Below are 21,916 nucleotides of genomic sequence, written 5' to 3'. Positions count from 1 at the left end.
CCCTCCCTTCACCCTCCAGGAGGGACCCTTGAACCAGGCTTTCCATCTGCTGCTCCCAAGACCTAGGCAGGCATCTTTAGGACCATCAGCTCCTCCACAGAAGGGCTGAGATCCGCCCAAATAGCGTAGATCAAAGGAGAAATGCTCGAGGGGGAGGAAAAGAGAGCAGAGAGAAAGCAGGCATCAAAAGATGTGAAAATGGAAAACACGGGTCAAGGATCCGCATTTGGGGCACAAAGGTGTCTTAACGGGTGAGTTCGAAATGTAAATATGCTTTGCACTAAACACCAGTGGTCCCAAACTTGATCCACACTCCCCACCCCTCCGTACTCATCCAGAAGCACTGGGGGAAATTTGGAGCTTTTATAGAATCTGTGTCTCCCAATGTTGGAAAAACCAGGGGTGGCCCAGGGAATATGATCTCAGAACAAACTCCACAGACAGGTCTCGCCACCTACTGGCGACCTCCCTCCTGCATACCCGCCTCTGCCACAATTCCTGAATAGAAATTCTCACTCCACTTTGTCCGCTGAATAAACCCCACAAAGGGAAGGATCCATTGGGTTGGAAAGCAGGGGGCATGAGTTCGATCCCTGGTCAGGGAACTAAGATCCCACATGCCATGTGGCACAGCCAAAAAAAAAGAGAGAGAGAGAGAGAGAGAACTTTTCTAAGTCATTCACACCCTAGTATGAATTTTCCCAGATTGCTTTGCTCACTGCAGCTGATTCAGCCAAGTTTTAAGCACGGGGCACCTGGGAGTCAGACCCAGATGGGGTCTCAAAGGTGGAGGCTTTGAGTAACTGAGAGGGTAGGAGAGGAGCAGTAGGAAGAAAGGGGGCGCAGAAAGTGAGGGGCACAGATTCCAAAGACGAACTCAGCCTGTTTCAAGTTTGCTTCCTCCAGGAAAAGAAGCGTTCTTCCACTCCATCCCCTTCCTCTGTGCCGTACACACCACTTTCCCAAGACTCAGCCCAATAGCCATGAGAAGCAAGAGCAAAATAAGGCCCATAGGCTAGTTAGACATCCAGCAACCCCACATAACGACATTTCCATGGGGAAATGTGTCCTGAGTCCCAAACCACGGACCTGCGTACGTGCTTGAGGAAAGCAGCTCCAGGGACACAGCCTATCACTGAAAGGACTGCTGCTCTCCGAGAATCCCAGCTGTCTGTCCCGTCAGGACAAATCGGGGTGCCTGGAGCTCCTTTGACATGTGTTCAATGTTAAGTGCACTTTGGACAAATTTCGTCAAAATATTCAACTTGTCAAGTTTGGATGCATTCTATTATTTAAGAAATAAGCCACCACCTCGCTGCTTGCTCTCTGCAGGGCCATCCCAACCCAGGATGTGGTTACAGTGGAAAGCTACTCAACTGGAAACTTCCCAGGACGTGGCTCAGGGCAGGGACAATCTTATCAGGAAGCTTTCTGTTTGGGGCGAGGGTAAAGAGTGACGTTTAGCGGTTGATAAGGCCATACCTGAGGACTTGGGCTGCATATAAGGAGCAGCTCCTTCCTGCTGCTGTATCGTTTCCCATCTTCCCACCTCTGGAGTCTTGGGAGCCAGGAAGAACCATGAAGTGGCTGCTTCTCCTTACCTTGATAGCGCTCTCCGAGTGCACCTCCTACAAGTGAGTCTGGGGGACGCTCTGCACGAAGAGCAGCTTCCCAGGGGCTATTTCCCTTTGCTGCCCTTCTCACTGCCTTTCTTTCCTCCCGTATTTCTCCTCTTCCCTCTTCCCTTCCTCCTCTCTCTTCAACCGTCCCAAGCCTCCTTTCTCTGCTCATCTGGGGACACAGCACGGCAGACGTGGTCAACAGCCCAGACCCTCCAGTCCAGCCCGGGCTGGGTCCGCAGCTCCAGCACTGGGCCGGGTGACTTTGGGCAACCACGTACCCTCTCTGCATTCCTGTGCCCCAAATGGGAGCAACTCCCCTCTCGACTTCCTTCTTCCGCTCTTGAGCCAGCTTTCTTTTCCTTCCAGGCCTTCCACGGCACCCCATGTGCAGGCCCCTTGGCTAATTACTCTTCTTCCTCCAAACCGTCTGTTTGCAAATGCTCCGCCACAGGGTCCCGCTCACCAAAAAGAAGTCCTTGAGGCAGAAACTGATCGAGAATGGCAAGCTGAAGGACTTTCTGCAGAATCACCAGTACAACATAGGCAGCAAGTACTTTCCCTCGGAGGCCACCACCTTGATGTCCGACCAGCCCCTTCAGAACTTCCTGGATGTGAGTGTGTGGGCAGGCAGTGGGTCAGCTCCAAGGACTTGGCCCAGTGGAGAGAAGGGGGTCCCAGGGGTCTGGGAAGATGGGCCAGCGCTCCAAACCCCCAGGCAGCAGTAAGCCAGGGATCTGCTCCCTGGATCCCAGAGGCCCAGGGAGGGCAGGAAAACTCACAGTCAGAGTTGTTGCTCTCGTTCATTCATTCATCCAGTGCTTACATGGATGGAGCACCTTCTGTGTGTCAGGCACTGTGCTGGGCCCAGAGAAGCAGCAGTGAATGAACCTCAGGGAGCCCACAATCTAGTAGAAGAGCCTCACAAAACATAACAAGTATAACCAGGCTGAGGCCATGCAGTGAACGTGACACACTGAGTGTGTTGCAGGTGGTGGGCAGGGACACCTCTCTGGAGCGATGAAGAGACAGCGGGGGTTCCAAGGGGACAGGAGAGGGTCCCAGAGAGTGGGACAACTTGCACTAGACCCTGTGACGCTGGGGAGCAGAGTGTATTTGAGGAAAGGAAGCCAGTGTCCATTTTCAAAGCGAGGTCTGCGGGGGTCAGTGGGTGGAGCCAGACCAGAGTCTGGGATAAGGGTCTGCAGCCTAATTGCCACCGCATCATTTTAACTAGGGAATTTCAGGACCATCCCTTTGACTCTTCTGTTTGGGACGCAAATCCCTTCAGTAGAGAGTGTGTCCCCTGTGTGGAGGCCAAGGTTAGGAAGCAACACTGCCTCTCATTAAGAGCTTAGCCTGTGAGATTTGCCAGACCTGGAGCAAATCTAGGGTCTAAAGCTTCTGAGCCATGGGACCTTGGGCAAGTCACTTAAATTCTCTGAGTGAGACTCAGCTTCCTCGCCTGTGAGACAGAACCATTACTATCTACCGTCAGAGGCTTGTTTCAAGTAATTCATGCAATAATGTAGGTGTGGGGTTTTTTGTTTATTTGTTTGTTTGTGGAGTGCTTAGCACAGGGCCTGGCCCTTGGTAAGAGCTTGTTCAAAGCTTGATAAAGGTAGCCCCTTTGTTCACTTAACAAATATTTATGAAGTGCCTACCCTGTGTCAGAGGCTCTCTGCCAGAAGCTGGGGAAACAATGGTGACTGAGCAAAGATCCTGGAGCTTATATTCTAGAGGACAAATAAGAGACAAACAAATAAGAATGTAAGATAATTCCAGGTAATGACAAATGCCACAAAGAAAAATTAATTAATTAGAGTAAGGGGAAGAAGAAGAAGGGGACAGGGGCGAATTTAGACATAGTAGTCAGGGAGGGCCTCTTGGTGCAGGTGACATTTGACTAGAGCACGGAAGGACTGATGAGAAGATCTAGAATAAACATTTTCCTAGCACAAGGAATAGCAAGTGCAAAGGCCCTGGGATGGGAATGAGCTGGTCATCAAAGAGCCACATCAGCGTGGCTGGGACAGAGCTGGCAAGGGAGAAACTGCTGGCCCTAAGAGTAAAAAGCCTGAGGACACCCTTTCTTGAAACCCATTGCACGCACCTAGATTTAGGAATAAGATATCTCAAGGGGTCTCCGCCTTTAGGTGGGTGACTTGTTTATCTCCCCTTCAACAACTTAACGAAAAAGCGCTTAAGCATTTACTCGGCTGGGTGCTGTCAGGTTCCACTCCTGTCCGAGAGTGTACATTCTCTAGGATGGCAAGACTAAGACACTCGAGGCAAGAGGGGACAGCACATTATTATTGGGCGTTAACGAGGCTTGGGAGAGAATAGTCAGTGGGTGACAGGAGAGCAATAGGGGAAGACTTCAAGGAGCAGGGGAGACCAGGCAGGGCCTTAAAGGATGGATACACTGGAGAGAGAGACAAAGGCAAGGAGGCCAGTGAAGGGGAAGGCGGGAGGGGGCCGAGATGACCCAGAGACAGTCCCCGGGGAGGCCAGGCTGCGGAGTCCCCCGTGACTGAGCTGTGCTGTCCCCACCCTGGCAGATGGAGTACTTCGGCACCATCAGCATTGGAACCCCCGCCCAGGACTTCACCGTCATCTTTGACACTGGCTCCTCCAACCTGTGGGTGCCCTCCGTCTACTGCTCCAGTGTTGCCTGCAGTGAGTGCTCCCCTGCCCTCTCTGGGCCCCCAGCACCAAGTCACCTAGGAGCCCTGAACACTCAGGGGCCTCAGATAGGTCCGATTTCAAGCCTGCTGGAGTCACTCAGGGATCCACTCAACAGGCATTCACTGAGCGCTTACTATGTGCCAAGCACTAGGCTTAGGTGCCCTGGGAGGTGAAGGGGTGAATCACACGTGGTTCCAGCCCACAGAAATTTCAGTCCAATGGCAGAGAGAGTGTGAAGCTGCACGTCACCATGGGCAGCTGTGGGCCTGCTCCACTCGGCGTTAACCTGGGGGGTCCTCAGGAGGGCCTTCAGTCAGTGAGGTGGTTAGCCAGATGAGTTAACTTTCTCCTCCAAAGCCCCGCCCAGAACCAAGGCACCCACCAAGGAAGACGCCCCCAGCCCGTGACTCTGGCTCAGCTTTTGAAGTTTGACAGTGTCTCTTCTTGCCCTCACAGCCAACCACAACCGCTTCAACCCCCAAAAGTCCTCCACCTTCAAGGGCACCAGCGAGACGGTCTCCATTGCCTATGGCACCGGCAGCATGACAGGCATCCTTGGATACGACACAGTCCAGGTGAGCCCCCGCTGGCCAGCACCTCATCCTGCCCGGCCCTGGGGCCAGCTTCCAGGGACAGCACACGGCCCCCCGAACCAGCTCATTCAAGCAATACGGGTCTCGGTGACCCCAACAGTAACCTGATTGGGGCATGCGGAAAGTGGTAGAGACACCACAGATGTTTCTAGCGGAGGAGCAGCAGGGGTAAGGGGGTGGGTGCCTGGAGCCAGAAGCCATCCTCAGAGTCACCCAAGCTGAATGCTATGGAGGGGGCAGCGAGAAGGGAGAAAGTGCCTCAGTTCTCTTTTAGCACCTCCTCTTCTTCCTCCTCCCCCCAACCCACAGCCCCCTCGAGTCACAAAATCTCCACAAGCACCCCCATTTTCCAGGGCACAGCAGGGGTCAAGGGCTCTGATTTGCCTGGGGTCTGCTTTGCACCCGATCCTCAGAAACACAAACACACGGTGACCATCTGTTCCGCAGCAAATTCTCACACCGAGTTGCAGACGGTGCCCATCTGGAGATCAGCCTCGACTGTCACCTCCAGTGGAATAACAAGCATTCCCGGGGATCATCCCTCTCCTCTCCTTCCAGCCTGAGGCCCCGGAAGCCAAGTCCTACACGAGATGAACCAGGGATGCTCTGGGCCCGGGGCTGGCAGCCCGCAGTGCTCAGTCAGCACAAGCTGGTTATGAACACCTTGGTTTCCCCACCCAGGTTGCAGGCATCTCTGACACCAACCAGATCTTTGGCCTGAGTAAGACAGAGCCCGGCTCCTTCCTGTACTATGCTCCCTTCGACGGCATCCTGGGTCTGGCCTACCCCAGCATCTCCTCCTCCGGGGCCACCCCTGTTTTTGACAACATGTGGAAGCAGGGTCTGGTTTCCCAAGACCTCTTCTCCGTCTACCTGAGCAAGTAAGTTAGGCAAGGAAGTTGCGGTCACCTGGTCCAGCAGGGGGCTGTCGAAGGCTGGGTGGGCTGGAGAGAGTCTTGGCAAGCCAGGGATTGGAAAGGTCAATGTCTAAGGCTCTCTAAGGTATATCTTTGGAGAGAATGGTGCCAAATTCCTCTCTGATGAACCATCTTCATTCGTCTTATTTTACTAGCGAGAGTCTTTGTCACCTTGCCTCACACAAGTCAGATCTCATTAGCCATTTGCTCTCCTGATGACCACCGTTTAAAGTGAATCCACTTAAAATTGGGGCCAAAAGTCCATAGCAAAAAATGAAAAGCAGATTTGATTGGGACTTACATCTTGAACAGTGAAACTTTTAAATGATGAAAGCAAGTTTCTTTCATTAGTTAACAAAATCTAGGTTCCAGGTGTGACTATGAGTTAATTCTAAGAATAAGGCATAACGAAGTCTTGATTTTGGCTGAGTAGAAGTTTATATGCCAGAATATCTGAGGGTGTGTCCTCGGCTTTCCCAAGACACTCAACTTTCCTCTGACATTCACATCCTTCTCTTTTGAAGCGATTTGTCACCATCGATGTGCTTCCCTTTAGTTATTGACTGTTCTGCTATCATCTCCTTGTGTCACAGGTGCTGTCAGATGTTTATAGGGAAGGCAGGGTGGGGTTAGGTGAGTTGGGGTCACGTTCTGTCCGTGTCCAGTTCTTCAGTGATTAATTTCTTATTGTCACCTACCTTTGTTTCCCTATCTAACCGAAAACTGCAGAGATTTAGACAATGAATATTCCAGTAACCAGGACTCCTGCAGTTTACAGCGGGAGGGCCCTTTTATCCTTTTTTCCTCTCGGCCACTTGATATTCAAGTTTCAGCTCTTAAACGTAATCTGCTTTTATGGGCACTTAGATATTTCACGTGGGGCCAACTAGAACAGAGTTTCTCAATCTCAGCACTATTGACATTTTTGGACCAGATGACTCCTTGCTGTTGGGGGCTGTCCTGGGATGTCTGGCAGCCTCCCCGGCCTCTACCTACTAGACGCCAGGGGCTCCCCCGACCCCCACCCAATCATGGCAATCAAAAACACCTCCAGATGTTGGCAAACCATGGACTGCTCTATCAAGGCCTTAAGAGCAGACACTGTCATTCATTCATTTCTCTTGAGGTCCCCACAGCAATGAGAGAGAGTATTTGGTGGAAACCACACAACACTTCGGAACCAGAAAGACCTGGGTTCTAATCTTGGTTTTGTGGCTCCCTGGCTGTGTGACCTAGGGCACATTGCCTCACCTCTCTGAGCCTCAGTTTCCTCACTGTAAAATAGAAATAATAATAACAATAGTGACTATGGCATGGATCTTGGTGTAAGGATTACAGGAAGCCCTGTGGGTCATACACTCTGCATGGCTCCTGGCACCGGCAAGAGTCCGATCAAGAGTAGCTCTTAGAATGCCCACAGTTTATATGTTCAGTCGAATGAGTGAATGAATGAGTGAACAACTGAATTCCTGCCTTTTCCCCTCCACTTTCCATAGAGATGACAAGCGCGGCAGCGTGGTGCAGTTCGGTGGCATCGATTCTTCTTACTACACGGGAAGCCTGAACTGGGTGCCTGTTTCTTTTGAGGGTTATTGGCAGATCACCGTGGACAGGTGAGGTCACCATGGATGGGCGATATCCTGGCATGGGCCCCAGACCCCATTTCTTTACAGACTCATAGTTAACTAAGAATTCCAGGATCCCCCTGGAACAGGCGGCACAGGGAAACGTGCTCCAGGAGGAGAAGGCGGAAGTTGGCCGAGCCAGAGAGACCCTGACAAGGGCACATCACGGGAGGAAGAGTGATGTCAGGAACCCCCAGACACTCTGCAAGGATGAGACAGCCACTCCCCTTCTGAGCAGGGAGGCAGGACAATCTACCAGCATCCCTGGGGAGAGGGGAGGACCCCCCCCTGTCCATACATCTCGGCCTTTAGGGTACCTGTCACTTTTGGTCTAGGATCAGGGCAAAACGGCAGAGAAGTTGTTTCAAACCATTTCCTCCCACTTTCCCCTTCAAATCCTGTCTGCCCCCAGGCAGCCTCACCCTCTGGCTGCTCTGCCCCCAGCTGGCCTCCTAGGGTGACCCATCGCCCAGGTTTGCCCAGGAGTGAGCAGTCTCTTGGGATGCCGGTCTTTCAGTACTAAAACCAAGACAGTCCTAGGCAAACTGGGACACCCTGGTCACCCTACGTCTGCCCCAGCCATGCTAACATCCCGTCAGGTCCTCAAACTCCCACCCCTGCTCCCCTTGGGTCTAGAACAGGGCAGTCAGGGCTGGACTTACCCGGCCGTCACTCCAGTGTCTCCATCACTCCCCACCCTGTGTCCCCTCTACCTGTGACGCCCTCCCCAACTCCTCACTCCCTAGCAACCTCTGGGCGTCTGCTTCCCTGAGAAGCCTTCCCGGGCTGCTGCACGCTGCCGCCCTCACCCTGGCTTGTGTTCCCGTTCCCTTGCTGTACGCTCTGCCCAGCCCGCTCAACTTATCTTTCCAGCCAGAGTGGAAGCTCCCTGCAGTCAGATACCGTGCACCCATCTTGTTTGGCTTTGCATCTCCTGTGCCTAACACAGAGTAGGCACTCAGTAAATATTTGTAGAACACGTGAATGCATAGAATGACTGAGTGTGTGAATGAGAGAAGCTGAAATTTTATGCATCGGCCAATGGATGGGGAAGAGGGGCCCTCCAGGGTCACCTGGTGCCTCCTTGGGAGACGTACCCCCTGGGGGCTCCGGGGACCCTGACTTGCATCTCAACCTCAGCATCACCATGTCTGGAGAGCCCATCGCTTGCATGTTCGGCTGCCAGGCCATCGTTGACACCGGTACCTCTCTGCTGGCCGGCCCGACCAATGCCATTGCCAACATCCAGAGCTACATTGGAGCCAGCGAGGGTTCCTATGGCAGCGTAAGTCCAGCGCTGACCGCTCTGTTCTAGACCCAGACAGTGGACCTGCCACACAGGAGGGATGAAAGCCTTTCTAATCCTCACTCTTTCCAGATGGTGATCAGCTGCTCCACCATCGACAGCCTTCCTGACATCGTCTTCACAATCAACGGTGTCCAGTACCCTGTTCCCGCAAAGGCCTACGTCCTGCAGGTAAGGGGGCTCTGAGCCTTCCACCTAGATGTGCCTGCACAGAACGTGGCCACATACTCCCCCTTGGCACAAGGGCAAGTGCACTTCCACAAGCTGGAGCTAACATCTGCTCTGGACAGCCTCCGGAGAAAAAGAACACTTCAAAAATCAATGCATGAATGAGAATTGGGATGCAACACCCCCAAGGGGAAAAAGCAAGGCAAGGGCTGATGGTGTGAAAAGAGGATTTTTAGTGGGACACCAGAGTCCAAGCTCTGGGTCTCAATTACTAGCCCGTAGATACTGAGCAAGTTACAACCTTCCTTAGCCTCAGTTTCCTCATCTAAAAGCTAGAGCTTTCCCCACGCTCAGGGTGTGGTTAGGGTAATCACGCGAGATTGGCCACATCAAAGCTATGAAGGGTTGGGCAAATAGAAATCACAGCTTCCATAGGGTAAGGGCTTATGGTGCTCCTACTGCCTCTACCAAATAAAAATCTTTAGGCAGATGAGCCACAGGAAAATTCTGCCTTCGATTACAATGCCGGATGGAAAACTAGTTTTGCCCAGTGGGTCGATGTTATTCAGCAAGAAATAGGGAGGCCCAGGCCCCTCCCCCAGGGATGCTGATTAATTAGGAGGGAGTGGGGCCTGAGCCATGGTGGGAGGTGGGGCCCAGGGGGGGGTCAAAGCTCCACAGGTGATTCTAATACACAGCCAAGGTTGCTGGCCCAGTGACTTAGTGAATGAAAAGGACTAACAGCTGATCCGGTTTGCCACTGGTCAGGATCAGAATAATGAGAAAAGGCTGCATCACCAGGACTTCCAAAATCCTTCCCGGCAGCTGAGTTCTCCCTAAAGCCCTTAGCTGCGATGCTGACATCAGGGTGTATGCATCCGCTGGAAACACTGGATAATGTCTGGTAATCCCTGGGAACCAAGAGAGCAGTAAGCCGCTTATACAGGCAGACGCCAGGCCAGGGAGAGCCAGGAGGCTCCTCCTTGCACGTACCTGGCAGGGGACCACGGCCCTGGATGCTCACACCGCAGCGCCTGTCACTGCTGGGTCTGTGTCCTAGCTCCAGTTTCATTCTCCTTTCCACCAGAACCAGGGAGCCTGCATCAGTGGATTCCAGGGCATGAACATCCCCACCTTCTCCGGAGAGCTCTGGATCTTGGGTGACATCTTCATCCGCCAGTACTACACTGTCTTTGACAGGGCCAACAACCAGGTCGGCCTGGCTCCCGTGGCCTGAGCCCGAGTCTTTCCGGCCACTTCCCAGCAAGATCCCGCCCTAGTTTCTGTCCCTCTTTGTTCTTCGATGTAGATAATTCTCCTGATTGTTCTTCCTCTGGGATTGTGGAGGTGGAATCTTAGCCCTGTTCCCTGTCACACCAATAACATAGAATAAATCATAACCTCCTGGAAAATGCTTTATGAGGTTGCGTCTCTTTGTCAGTGTTCCCCTTTACATCGCTGGGGTCAGAATGCCAGGGCAGGGGGACAGAACTGACCACATCCATTTGGACAGCACCAAACACAGTGACAGTGGCAGCACACTCTTTGTAACAGAGCCGGGAAGATGAATGGGCCTCGGTTGGGCCAGCTGGGAGCATCGTATAAAGAGTTGGGGACCAGAAATGCCAGGCCCGTTGCCTCCTCATAGAAGGGAGCACCTGAGTTCTTGGTTGAGGGAGTAACTTCTTATTTTTCCCAAAGCCAAGAAGAGATAAGGAGAAAAGGAAAAAGATTAAGGAGAGGTGCCCACTGATGGGTGACTTCCTAAGTAGGGCAGGCAGGGTAGGAATGACCGTGAGACATGGGCCAGAGTGGTGAGAGAAGCTGACACCCCAAAACCTACCAGGCTGTTCTGGGATGAGCTGGTTGATGCAGACTAACCCTTGGGAGCCCCTCCATACTCTGGGTGCAAGACACCAAGCTGATCCGTTTCCCCATTGGTGATTGAAAGAGGATGGTTTTCCATTCCCCAAGGAGAGGTTGAGAGAGGGAGCTGACACGCCGTCAGCAAACCTGCCCTAGAAAGGTAGCCAGGAAATATCTAGAGCAGCAGTTCTCAGAATGGGTTTTGGTAGCAAAATGTTCAATGAAAAAGTTTCAAAATAAGTATGCAACAGGCTACATTCTAGGGCCTTCTTCAAGGTTCACAAGGCACAGTTCCCTATCAAAGGCTCTGAGAACTCCTGCCGCAAAGCGATCTGTTTCACTTTGACTCAGTTCAGCTTGATCTCAGTTCCTCTTCTGCTGGTCAACCTATTCCAGCCCTGTGCTCCTCGGCGTGCACGTTGGAAAAATTCCCATAGCGCCTGCTTCTGCTGGGTTCCAGGCTGTCCGCTGGAGATACCGTACCGGCCTGAGCGCTGGAGCTGGGCCTCCCTGCTGAGGCGGACTGACTTCCGGGTGCCCAGAACAAGATGGCTTTAGGAACTCTTGTCACATCATCCCCCAATTTGTAATTTGTCACATAAATACAAGATATTAGGCTCAAGGAAGGGTGAGGTGAGCTCTTCCTACCCAATGCCCCAGGTCTTCCCAATGTCACTTATACCCTATCTAGCTGCACGATCTTTTTAAATCATAAATTTGATCACAACCCTCCCTTGCTTCAAACCTTTCATTAATGCTCTGCAATTGCACTTGGAATAAGACATTATATCTTTGGTGTGGCTTCAAGGCCCTGCATGCTCTGGTCCCCATGGACCTTCCCTGTGTCACCTTAATCCCTCTTACCCTGAGCTCCCACCTCCCTGGCCTTCGCCCACCTCCACATACCCAAGTTCTTCCCCACCTCCAGGCCTTTGCACACACTGTTCCCTTTGCTTGCTGTTCCCTTTTTCTTGACCTGCTAACTCCTAGCATCCTGCAGGTGTCAGCTTACACATCAATTCCCTTTGAAGCCCTCCCTGACCACCCTCTCATGGGGTGGCCCTGCTTTCCTTTATGGCACTGGGCACAGCTGGAGATGATGACTCAGTGGGAGTGTTTGTGTCGGATCCACCAAGGCAGAGACTGTGATCATTTAACTGTTGAAGCCCCAGCAGCAAGAGCAGGGCCTGGCACATTGGAGGTGCTCAATAGATATTTGCTGACTGAGTGATGAATTCCAAAAAAAATTTTTTTTTTTGACCGCACCGCGCAGCTTGTGGGATCTTAGTTCCCTGACAAGGGATTGAACCTGTGCCCTCAGCAGTGAAAGCGTGGAGTCCTAACCACTGGACCTCCAGGGAATTCCCTCAAGATAATTTTTTAAAAGGAAACAACTAGGATAAGATGAAAGAGTGGATCTGATTTGAGAGAGGCCATGGTTAAGACCACAGATGGGGGACTTCCCTGGTGGCTCAGTGGTTAAGAACCCACCTGCCAATGCAGCAGACACAGGTTCAAGCCCTGGTCGGGGAAGATTCCACATGCTTCAGAGCAACTAAGCCCGTGCACCACAACTACTGAAGCCCACGTGCCTAGAGCCCATGCTCCACAACAAGAGAAGCCACCACAATGAGAAGCCTGCGCACCGCAACAAAGATAGCCCCTGGTCTCCGCAACTAGAGAAAAGCCCACGCGCAGCAACGAAGACCCAATGCGGCCAAAAATTAATTAATTAATTGATTTTTTTAAAAAAAAGACCACAGATGGGTACACTGTCACCCCCACTCACATTCTGTCCTAGTCATACTTGGTCATGGGACCAGCAGGTGGATTCTCAGGCTTCTGGGGATGAATTCCATGATGTCCTGGCTCTTTGCTGTGTTTGTGTTTCTGCTGTTTCCCGAGCACCTCCCGTGCCCCAGGCAGTATTCTAGGCTCCAGGGATGCACCATCCCCTCCCCCGACCCCGTGTTCCCCCTTCTCAGCCCCTCAACCCTGGGATTCTTGGATCCAGACAGAATCTAAAAAGAATCCCCATTAGACAGCTCATTTATACTAGAAAACCGCACGCTAACATATCTGATCTGACACTTTGCTCCACAAGATAAGGTGGATTCACATTCCTTCTCTACGGTCTCAGGCCTCTTCCCCACCCATCTTTCCCCATTTCCTGAGGGCCTCAGGGGTCTAAGCTCAGTTCAATCCATCTTTTCCACTCATACTTGTCCAGGAGTCATTTTAGTGTTTTTTGGGGGTTTTTTACTGCACCACACAGCTTGCAAGATCTTAATTCCCCAACCAGGGATCGAACCCCGGCCCACGGCAATGAAAGCGCCGAGTCCTAAGCACTGGACCGCCGGGGAATTCCCCAGGAGTGTTATTTTCTTTTTTTTTTTTTGGGTACGCGGGCCTCTCATTGTTGTGGCCTCTCCCGTTGCGGAGCACAGGCTCCGGACGCGCAGGCTCAGCAGCCATGGCTCACGGGCCCAGCCGCTGCGCGGCATGTGGGATGTTCCCGGACCGGGGCACGAACCCGTGTCCCCTGCATCGGCAGGCGGACTCTCAACCACTGCGCCACCAGGGAAGCCCCCCAGGAGTGTTATTTTCATCTCATATGTCTCTGCTCTGATCTGTGGAACCCAGGCCCTCCCGAACATGGACTCTTGCACATCGCTGGAGGGGGCATCCATTGGTACAACCCCTAAGGAGCGCCATTTGGCACTATCCATCAAAACGAGAAATGTGTATACCTTTTGGCCCAGTAACTTCACTTCTGGGAATTTATCTTAAAGATAGACTTCCACACGTGCAAAACGATGTAAGGCCGAGGTTACTCTTTGTAGCATCTTTTGTAAGAGCAAGATTTGAAATGACCCAAATGTCCGCCCCCAGGGGATGGTTAAATGACTTCTGCTGTGTGCGCACAGGAGCCTCTGTGCAGTTGTAAAGAGCAAAGAAATGAAGATGCTCACTAAGGACTGGGACAGAAAGATCTTGAGAAGAGACTGTTAGGTGTAAAACCACAAACTGAAAAACAGGTGATAACAGAGCCTATGCTATTTTATCTTTGAATTATAAAGAAAATAAGATTTGCTTGCACATACATAAAGAAACAGAGAAAGGGTACCCAAGAACCAGACACCACAAAAGTGGTGGGGAGGGAAGGGGGAGCCTTGGTGGATGTGGGGATGGGGAGACTCCTCACTAAAACAATTTTATATATCTTTATTTCTAGTGATGGGATGTACTACACATTCAAAATAAGTTAATGGAAGGCATTTTTAAACCTTTGAAAGTTTATCCTAACTTGAAACCTACTGTGGTTTGTCCTCAAGCCCGTTTATCTGATAAACTCCAAAAGCAGGTCTCTTGAACCGGGTCCGATCATTTGGCCCGTCGGGAATTTCCTAGGTCCCGTGAAACTGACCCTGTGGAACAGGCTCCAGCCCACCGTCCCCGTCCTCTACTGCAGGGGTCCCCAACCCCTGGACCACGGACCGTAGCGCACGTAGCGCACGGCAGGAGGCGAGCGGCAGGCAAGCAAGCAAAGCCTCATCTTCCGCTCCCCATCGCTCCCGTCACCGCCTGAACCAACCCTCCGCTACCCCGTGGAAAAACCGTCTTCCACGAAACCGGTCCCTGGTGCCAAACTGCTGGGGACCACTGCTCTCGTGCTTCCTAGAACCCGACATATGGACTCCTAGCTAGGGGGAAATGCAGGGTGTACTTCCCCAAGAACAAACACCCGGCACACACACACCTGCTTGTCGGAACCCAGGCTGCTAAGAATTCAGACCAGCTCATGCATTCGTTAAAAGCACTCTGTGCCCGGGAATTCCCTGGCGGTCCAGCGGTTAGGACGCGGTGCTTTCACTGCCATGAACCAGGATTCGATCCCTGGTCAGGGAACTAAGATCCCACAAGCCGAGTGGTGTGGAAAAAAAAAAAAAAAAAGCACTCTGTGCCCATCTAGGGTCTTGAAGGTGGTCCTCTGGCCTCCTGGTGCCAGTCAGTGCTGGGCAGGGGGCGTCACACTGGGGCTTATCACAGGCAGAACACGTTCTTACCAAGCTGGGTCCCACCAAGGCCTCCCAACATGTCACAATGGCACTGCCTACCCACGGGGTGGGGGGTCAGGGGGGTGGGGAGAGGGGCAGGAGGAGAGCTCCGAGCTCCCCTCAATGGTCCTGAGAAGGGCCCGCAGTGACCACGGTGTGGTGGTGAGAGCCCTGGCCCGGCCACGGGGTGCTCTGGAGGCAGCCCCTGCACCTCCTCTCCAACCCCATGCCCCAGGTCTTCTTATGCCCAGAGCGAGCAGACAGGAGGCAGGCATGATCCTTGGGTGAGGCCAGCTGGACATGCTGGAGAGCCAACAGGAGCCCACGGGCAAGAGAGGGACAAGAGTGGCGTCCTCAGGCCTTCAGGGGACAATTCCGAGGTGTGTGCTCCATGACCTCCCAGAGGGTCCGCAGGAGGAAGGGGTGCCAGTTGCCCGTGGCAGGGACCCACTCTTTAACCAAAGCTGATTGGTTTTCTTCCCTTCTCTGTCTCCCTTCGCCCTCCCTCACCGTGCTCTCTGGGTTCACCTTGCGGGGCAGCGACTCTCACCCAAATCTCTCTCTCCGGGTCTGCCCTTGGGGAGCCCAAACTAAGATACGGCGGTCTTGGCACCTTGAATAAACTGCAGCCATCAAGTGTCTTTCTGCAACTCCAACGGAACAAGCCAACCAAATGCGACTTGAAGGGGAGAAGCCCAGACTGGAAGTCCAAAGCCCAGAGCCCTCCTCCCAGATCAGCCTTCCTAGTCTGTGCAACCTTCGGACACTCTCCTGACCTCTCTGGGCTTCTGTGGTCTCAGCTGTAAGCGGGGGATGGGAGTGTCTCAGATAGTCATGTTTTTATACTTGGACCGACTTGAGGGAAGTGTCTACAGCTGTCCTCCCACCCCCCACTCCTCAGCCTCTTTTTTTTTTTTTTTTTTTTTTATGGCCGCGCCGCGTTGCTTGCAGGATCTCGGTTCCCCGACCAGGGATTGAACCCAGGCTCTGGCAGTGAGACTGCGGAGTCCTAATCACTAGGCCACCAGGGAACTCCCCACCCCAGCCTTTTATTTTTTTTAATGTTCAAAATGAACACATTTACCTGAGTTCTGTGGAGAGGAGAGACTAGTATTAAAACTTGAATTGCATCCTTTATTGAACAGAGGGATAGCGGTGAGAAAATTGGCACTGACTCTGAGCCTCTACCATGTTGAGAGCTGGCTTGTTTGAGGAGCAGAGCCAGTCAGTGTTCTACACTTTCTTTCTGAAGTTAGATCCCAAGTGGCATCATGAAGCTGGGCGGGCTGCACAAGGTCACAAGCACAAAGCCCCGAGACTTATGGAGTCTGTATTATACGCTATCATCTCAACTCCATGAGGAAGGACTGTTGTGATCCCATTATACAGATGAGGGAACCGAGACCTAAGGTCTCATGGCTAGTCACAGTGAGTAGGGCTCAAACATGGGTTTCATGGCACCCCCAGCCCTCATTCAACCACACCCTTTGTGTCTTAACTGGTCTCTAAGTAAGATGGTCTCTAAGTCCTTTGCATCCCTAAAGTCTTTGGTTTTCATACTCCTAATTCCAAATTCATTATTCCTGCCATCCTGCTTGGATTAGGACCCCTCCCTACACTGACACCTGGGGCGGATAACCCAGATGGCCTTTGCAGCCAGTGCCCACTGGGGACACTCCCCGCTGGGATACATGGTGAGCATCAGGGCAGAGAAGAGGCAAGGGGAGGATGGCCTGGGCCAGGGTAGGCACAGGTTACTCTGCAGCCCCCTTGGGTTTCAGGGATAGCAAGTTGGTGACGCAGTGACAGCATAGCTCTCTGTCTTCCACCCCCATCTCACTTTCCCCCATCAATGCTAGCACTGTCCTCTTTCCAGCTGTCATGGAAACTGGGCCACACCGTCCAGATGCCCCCTTCAGGATAGACGCATTTATTACCCCAGCCGCAGGGAAGGTTGTTGACTGACAGCTCTCAGCCACCAGCCCTCACAGGGAACTGCCTTGGCTGACACCCCTTTCCTGGGCCCGCTCCCCACAGACAGAATTACTGGCCAACATGGGGGCACAAAGCCCTGTCCCCTTGCCCCAACTCGGGCTGACTCTGAAGGCCAGCCCAGCCTCAGAGCTCCACAGGGAGTTGGCTGAGACCGTGCCACTGCCGGGCCTCACCCCTGCCTCCTGCTTGCCTCCCTTGGCCCACAGATGTTAAAGCTAAGCACAGGCCCTAAGACTCCACCTGCCTACTATTCTCTCCCAGGGAACCCAACCTGCAAAGGGCTCTCCATCCGTCTTTTCCGCCCCCTCACTTTAGAAGTCTCCTAGCATCAAAGGCCACCAGGTACTTACCTAAGATCCCTCCCAATCTAGCCCCAGGTCTGTGCAGGCTTTTATCCCGAGCTGGGGGTTGAGGTGGGCACTAGCTCATCACCTGTGGGCTTGCAGTGACGTTTTCCCACCTTTCCAAAGGCGAGAAGTGAATGAGCAGGGCAGCCTGGGGGAGACCGAGACAGATTTTAATCAGGAAACCTCGGGTGAGGACACATGACAGCTGGTGGCACAATCTCAGTGGAATCCCAGGCCCCTCGGACCCTCCTGCTCCAGAGGAGGGACTCAGCTGCCCCAACCTTTCTCAGAAGACAGGCGGCCCACGCAGTCCAGGGAGGATGCTGACGGTGGAGAATGTGTTGCTGGAGCCTCACAACACATCCCAGATGCTTCTTGGGAGCAAGGCTACATTGGGCCCTGAGGGTTTTCCGTCCCCGCCAGGGGTCCTGAAGGAGTCGGCAGCCTCACTGGCCCCCAGAGCCACCCTGAAAGCTCCCAGGGCCTCTGGCAGAGCCTTCTCTGTCTGGCGTCTCCCGGGCACGGCCCTGCAACGGAGGCCTGCTTACACTGTGGACTCCTCCTGTGAGGGCCCCATGGTGGGCTCCTGGGGGCCAGGGCTGGCCGTGGCTGCAAGGGCTGCAGAGAGTCTGCGAGGCCTGAAGATAGTGACGGGGGCCTCTGAGGGGCTGGGGCCCATCGTGGAAAGGGCTGAGGCTCTACGCCGGATGGTGGCAGGCAGAGAAGGCTGTCTGGATGCTGTGTGGGCCCCGGAGGCCGAGGACGAGGGCTCTGGAGTAACAGGAGGTGGCCCGGGAGCCCCGGGAGAGGCCGGAGGTAGAGAGGAGGCTCCTGGAGGGATTGAAGGCCCTGGTGAGGGCCGAGGGGGCTGGGAGGCCCCAGGCTCCCCTGGGAACATGCCCCCTGGCCCCAAAGGGGGTGAGGGTAAGGCCTGGGCTCCTGAGGGGCTCACGGGTATAGTCTGCATGTCAGACAGGTTCGTTCTCAGGAGGAGCTGGAGGAGCTGCAGCGCTGGCCTCCGAGGCGACACCGCTGGGGGCCCCGGGCAGGAGCTGCAGTTGAGCAGGGCCTCGGGGTCTCCACGGGGGTTCCGGGCCACTTTGCGGAGCTCAACGTCTCCACGAGGGGAGAGACCCCGGCTTTCTTCCAGGGAATCTAGAGAGGGGGCGGGGCAAGAAGATGCACAATGGTTCTCCCCTACGACTGAGGCAGGTCTGAGATGAGCTGCACCGAGAACAGTGCCCCAGCTCTGGCCCTTAAGGGTCCCTGTGCACCGGCCGTTGGGGTTGGGGGATCCCGCCGGCTCCTGCCTCCAGGAAAGGGAAGACCCAAAAGGAACCATGAGCAGAGAGAGACAGTTCACCAAGGCACTGGCTGTGTGACCTTGTGTGAGGCACATAACTCCCCTGGGCCTCCATTTCCCCATCCGTAAAATGGGCATCATAATAACAGTGATGACCACATAGGCCACGCAATGAGGACTGAATGAAATGGAGCCTGAGAGGTCTCAGCCTAAACCCAAATGTAAACTCTGGACTTTGGGTGACAATCATGTGTCAGAGTAGGTTCATTGATTGTAGCAAATGTACCATCTGGTGGGGGATGTTGACAGCAGGGGGCGCTGTGCGTGGGGCGGGGGCAGGGGGATTCGGGGAGCTATCCGTACCTTCTGCTCGATTTTGCTGTGAACCTAAAAATGCTTTAAAAAAAAAAAAGTCTATTGAAAAAATTTGTTTTTAAGTCTCAGCCTGGAGGCCGGCGCATCATAAGGGCTTAATCCGTGGCGGGAGAACAAGGGAAGGAAGGAAGAATATTGGAGAAAGGTATGATCAGGGAGGAGACGGAGGCTGGTAAACACATTACAAACTGGAATGATTACATTTAAAAAATCATCAAAAGATAACCTATAACTTTTTAAAAAATTGTGAATCACCCTGCTGTACACCTGAAAGTTATATAATATTGTACATCAAATATACCTCAATTGAAATATATATATAAACCATCAAAAGGATAATCACAAAAACCACTTTACCAAAAACCACTGAATTGTGTACTTTGAGCGTGTGACTTACAGGGTGTGTGAATTATATCTCAAGAAAGCTGTTCTTTTTTTTCTTTTAATTATCAAAAGGAAACAATTCACCTCGTATTTCAGTAAAAAGCATCTCTTCTTAAAACAAGTTCGCACATGGTGAACGCAGCTGAGGCAGGTGCCCCAGGAGAAGGAGGTGGGCTCTGCATCTCATCTCTTTGGGCCTCAGTTTCCCCATCAGGAGGCAGGAGAGCAGAATGGGAATGAGCATGGGGTGAGGAATCAGAGAGACCTGGCCCTGAGTCCAACGACACTACCACCTAGAACATGGCCTTAAAGACAGAAACTTGGGAATTCCCTGGCGGCCCAGTGGTTAGGACTTGGCACTTCCACTGCATGGGGCCCGGGTTCCATCCCTGGTTGGGGAACTAAGATCCCATAAGCTGTGCAGCACGGCCAAAAAAAATTTTTTAATAAATAAATTCTTTTTAAAAAGACAGAAACTTAACTTCTCTGAGCCTCCATTTCCCCATCTGCAAAATGGAGACAATAAGAGCACCCATGCATAAACATTCCTGGGGCATTTAAATGAGACAATACAGGTAAAAGGCTCCATACACTGCCTGGCACCTTAGCTAACGATTAGTCTCTAGAAAGCAGGGGGATACTATCCATCAGCTTGCAGAGGGTTTTGTGCTGGTTAAGGTCGAATCTATAATCACTCAACAGTTCCCAACATAATGACTGTATGGGATCAGGATGTTTCCAGCCCCAGCAGTCCTGACAGCCTCTCTCCATCCACAGAACTGAAGAGCTGCCCTAAATACAGGATGTCCTCTTCAAAAGGTCAAAGGAGTTAAAGAGGTATTTTATACAAGAGGAAATTCAGGCCACAAATCCGTGGAAAAATTCAGTCTTCCTGGAAGTTTAAAAAATGTACAGTAGCCACCGGTAAGGTACTTTATGGACATGTTAACCTGGAAAAATTAAATTCAAAACACACAGTGTAGAGTTGGTGGGCATATGGGGCACCGGCTATGTCTCTGTAAGTTTCCCCGTTCTCTAGGACCCCATCTGGTAACCTGCTGTCATTCCCTAGGAGTCACCAAACCACTCCCGACATCCTGTGACCTAGTTACTGCACCTATTAACCACAGGGTCTGAATGCAACTCACAAAATTTGAAAACAAAAGTTGTCTGACCAAAGATTTTTCACAGTGGGTCCACTATGGATAGAAAAAAAAAAAAAAGAAGAGGAAAAAAGAAACCACCTAAATGTCAACCAAAAAGGGAAGGAAGGGGTAAGCAAACCATAATATTTGGGAGCTTTTTTAAATGACCAGCTGTGGGCTACATCAATATTTTGAAACTGTGTGTTACAGTAGGTTGTCCATGTCCTGTTTATACCTCTGCAAAAAGATCCACATGGACAAACACTCATGATGGAGAAAGACAAACAGATGTGAATCATTTTCAGGAGTCAATGTAGCAGAGTAGCTAAAAGCATTGACTCTGGGCTCAAATCCTGGATCTACTGCCAACCAGCTGTGTGACCTTGAGCACCTCACTTCACCTCTCTGTGCCTCAGTTTCCTCACCTGGAAAATGGGGATGCTAATAGTATCTATCACAAAGAGTTGCTGTGAAAATGAAATAAGACGTATGAAAACAAACAGATGGCCAACGGGGACATGAAAAGATGCTCAACATCACTAATCATCACGGAAATGCAAATCAAAACCACAATGAGATACCACCTCACGGCCGTCAGAATGGCTATCATCACAAAGACAAGACACAGCAACTGTTGGTAAGGAAGTAGAGAGAAGGGAACCCTCGTGCACTGTTGGTGGGAATGTAAACTGGTGCAGCCACGGTGGAAAACAGTATGGAGGTTTCTCAAAAAACTAAAAATAGAACTACCATATGATCCAGCAATTCCACTACAGGGTATATAGCCCAAAAAAAATGAAAACACTAATTCAAAAAGATATATGCACCCCAAGGTTCATTGCAGCATTATTTACAATAGCCATGACATGGGGAAAACCTAAGTGTCGATCGACAGATAAAGATGGATAAATATGTGGTGTGTATATATATACACAATGGAATATTATTCAACCACAAAAAAGAATGAAACCTTACCATTTGCGATAACGTGGATGGACCTAGAGGGTATTATGCTAAATGAATAAATCAGAGAAATATAAATACCATATGATCTCACTTATATGTGGAATCGTTCTTTTTTTTAAAAAAAACTGAGCACACAGATGTTGAGAACGGATTGGTGGTTGCCAGAGGTGGGAGGAGAGGGGTGGGCAAAATGGCTGAAGGGTCAAAAGGCACAAATTTTCAGTTACAGAATAAATAAGTCATTGGGATATAATGTACAGCATGGTGACTATTGTTAATAATACTGTATTGAAATACTATACCTGAAAGTTGCTAAGAGATTAGATCATAGAAGTTCTCATCACAGGAAAAAAATATTTTGTAACTATGTGGGGTGACAGATGTTAACTAGACTTACTGTGGTGATCATTTTGCAATATATACAAGTTTGAATCTTTATGTTGTACACCTGAAACCGATATAATGTTACATGTCAATTACACCACAATCAAAAAAAAAGAAATAACATTCAATACATGATGTTCCCTGACACATAATGGATACTCAATACATATTAGCAAT

At 51.6% G+C, this 21,916-nt stretch overlaps 2 protein-coding genes across 2 annotated transcripts in view; one reads left to right on the top strand and one right to left on the bottom strand.

The window, feature by feature from the left end:
- The first annotated feature begins 1,350 nt into the window (after positions 1-1,350).
- Positions 1,351-10,154, top strand: LOC111184098 (pepsinogen A5). Its single transcript, XM_022592282.3, has 9 exons — positions 1,351-1,634; positions 2,074-2,233; positions 4,181-4,298; positions 4,764-4,882; positions 5,582-5,781; positions 7,314-7,430; positions 8,583-8,727; positions 8,821-8,919; positions 10,004-10,154. The coding sequence occupies exons 1-9, from the start codon at positions 1,579-1,581 to the stop codon at positions 10,151-10,153; spliced, it is 1,164 nt and encodes a 387-aa protein (XP_022447990.2). The 5' UTR covers positions 1,351-1,578; the 3' UTR covers position 10,154.
- Positions 10,155-17,248: 7,094 nt separating this feature from the next.
- VWCE (von Willebrand factor C and EGF domains) overlaps positions 17,249-21,916 on the bottom strand; it is a 30,298-nt gene continuing 25,630 nt past the window's right edge. The window contains exon 20 of the mRNA XM_089914730.1: positions 17,249-18,337. Coding sequence (XP_089770856.1) covers positions 17,727-18,337 — 611 coding nt within the window. The 3' untranslated portion in view covers positions 17,249-17,726. The remainder of the gene's footprint in view (positions 18,338-21,916) is intronic.

This window comes from Delphinapterus leucas, chromosome 7, assembly GCF_059928025.1.
Source record: "Delphinapterus leucas isolate spDelLeu-1000000601 "Yukka" chromosome 7, BTC_Dleu_Yukka2, whole genome shotgun sequence".
In the NCBI taxonomy this organism is placed as follows: Eukaryota; Metazoa; Chordata; class Mammalia; order Artiodactyla; family Monodontidae; genus Delphinapterus; species Delphinapterus leucas.
The sequence above is the reverse complement of the archived record's forward strand: the minus strand, read 5'-3'. Positions and strand labels throughout refer to the sequence as shown.

Bases quoted from the DNA above. Each gene is read 5' to 3' on its own strand.
- LOC111184098 (XM_022592282.3), top strand. From the start codon at position 1,579: ATGAAGTGGCTGCTTCTCCTTACCTTGATAGCGCTCTCCGAGTGCACC. The intron at 4,883-5,581 runs GTGAGCCCCCGC...TTCCCCACCCAG, and splicing joins TTGGATACGACACAGTCCAG to GTTGCAGGCATCTCTGACAC. The intron at 5,782-7,313 runs GTAAGTTAGGCA...CACTTTCCATAG, and splicing joins TTCTCCGTCTACCTGAGCAA to AGATGACAAGCGCGGCAGCG.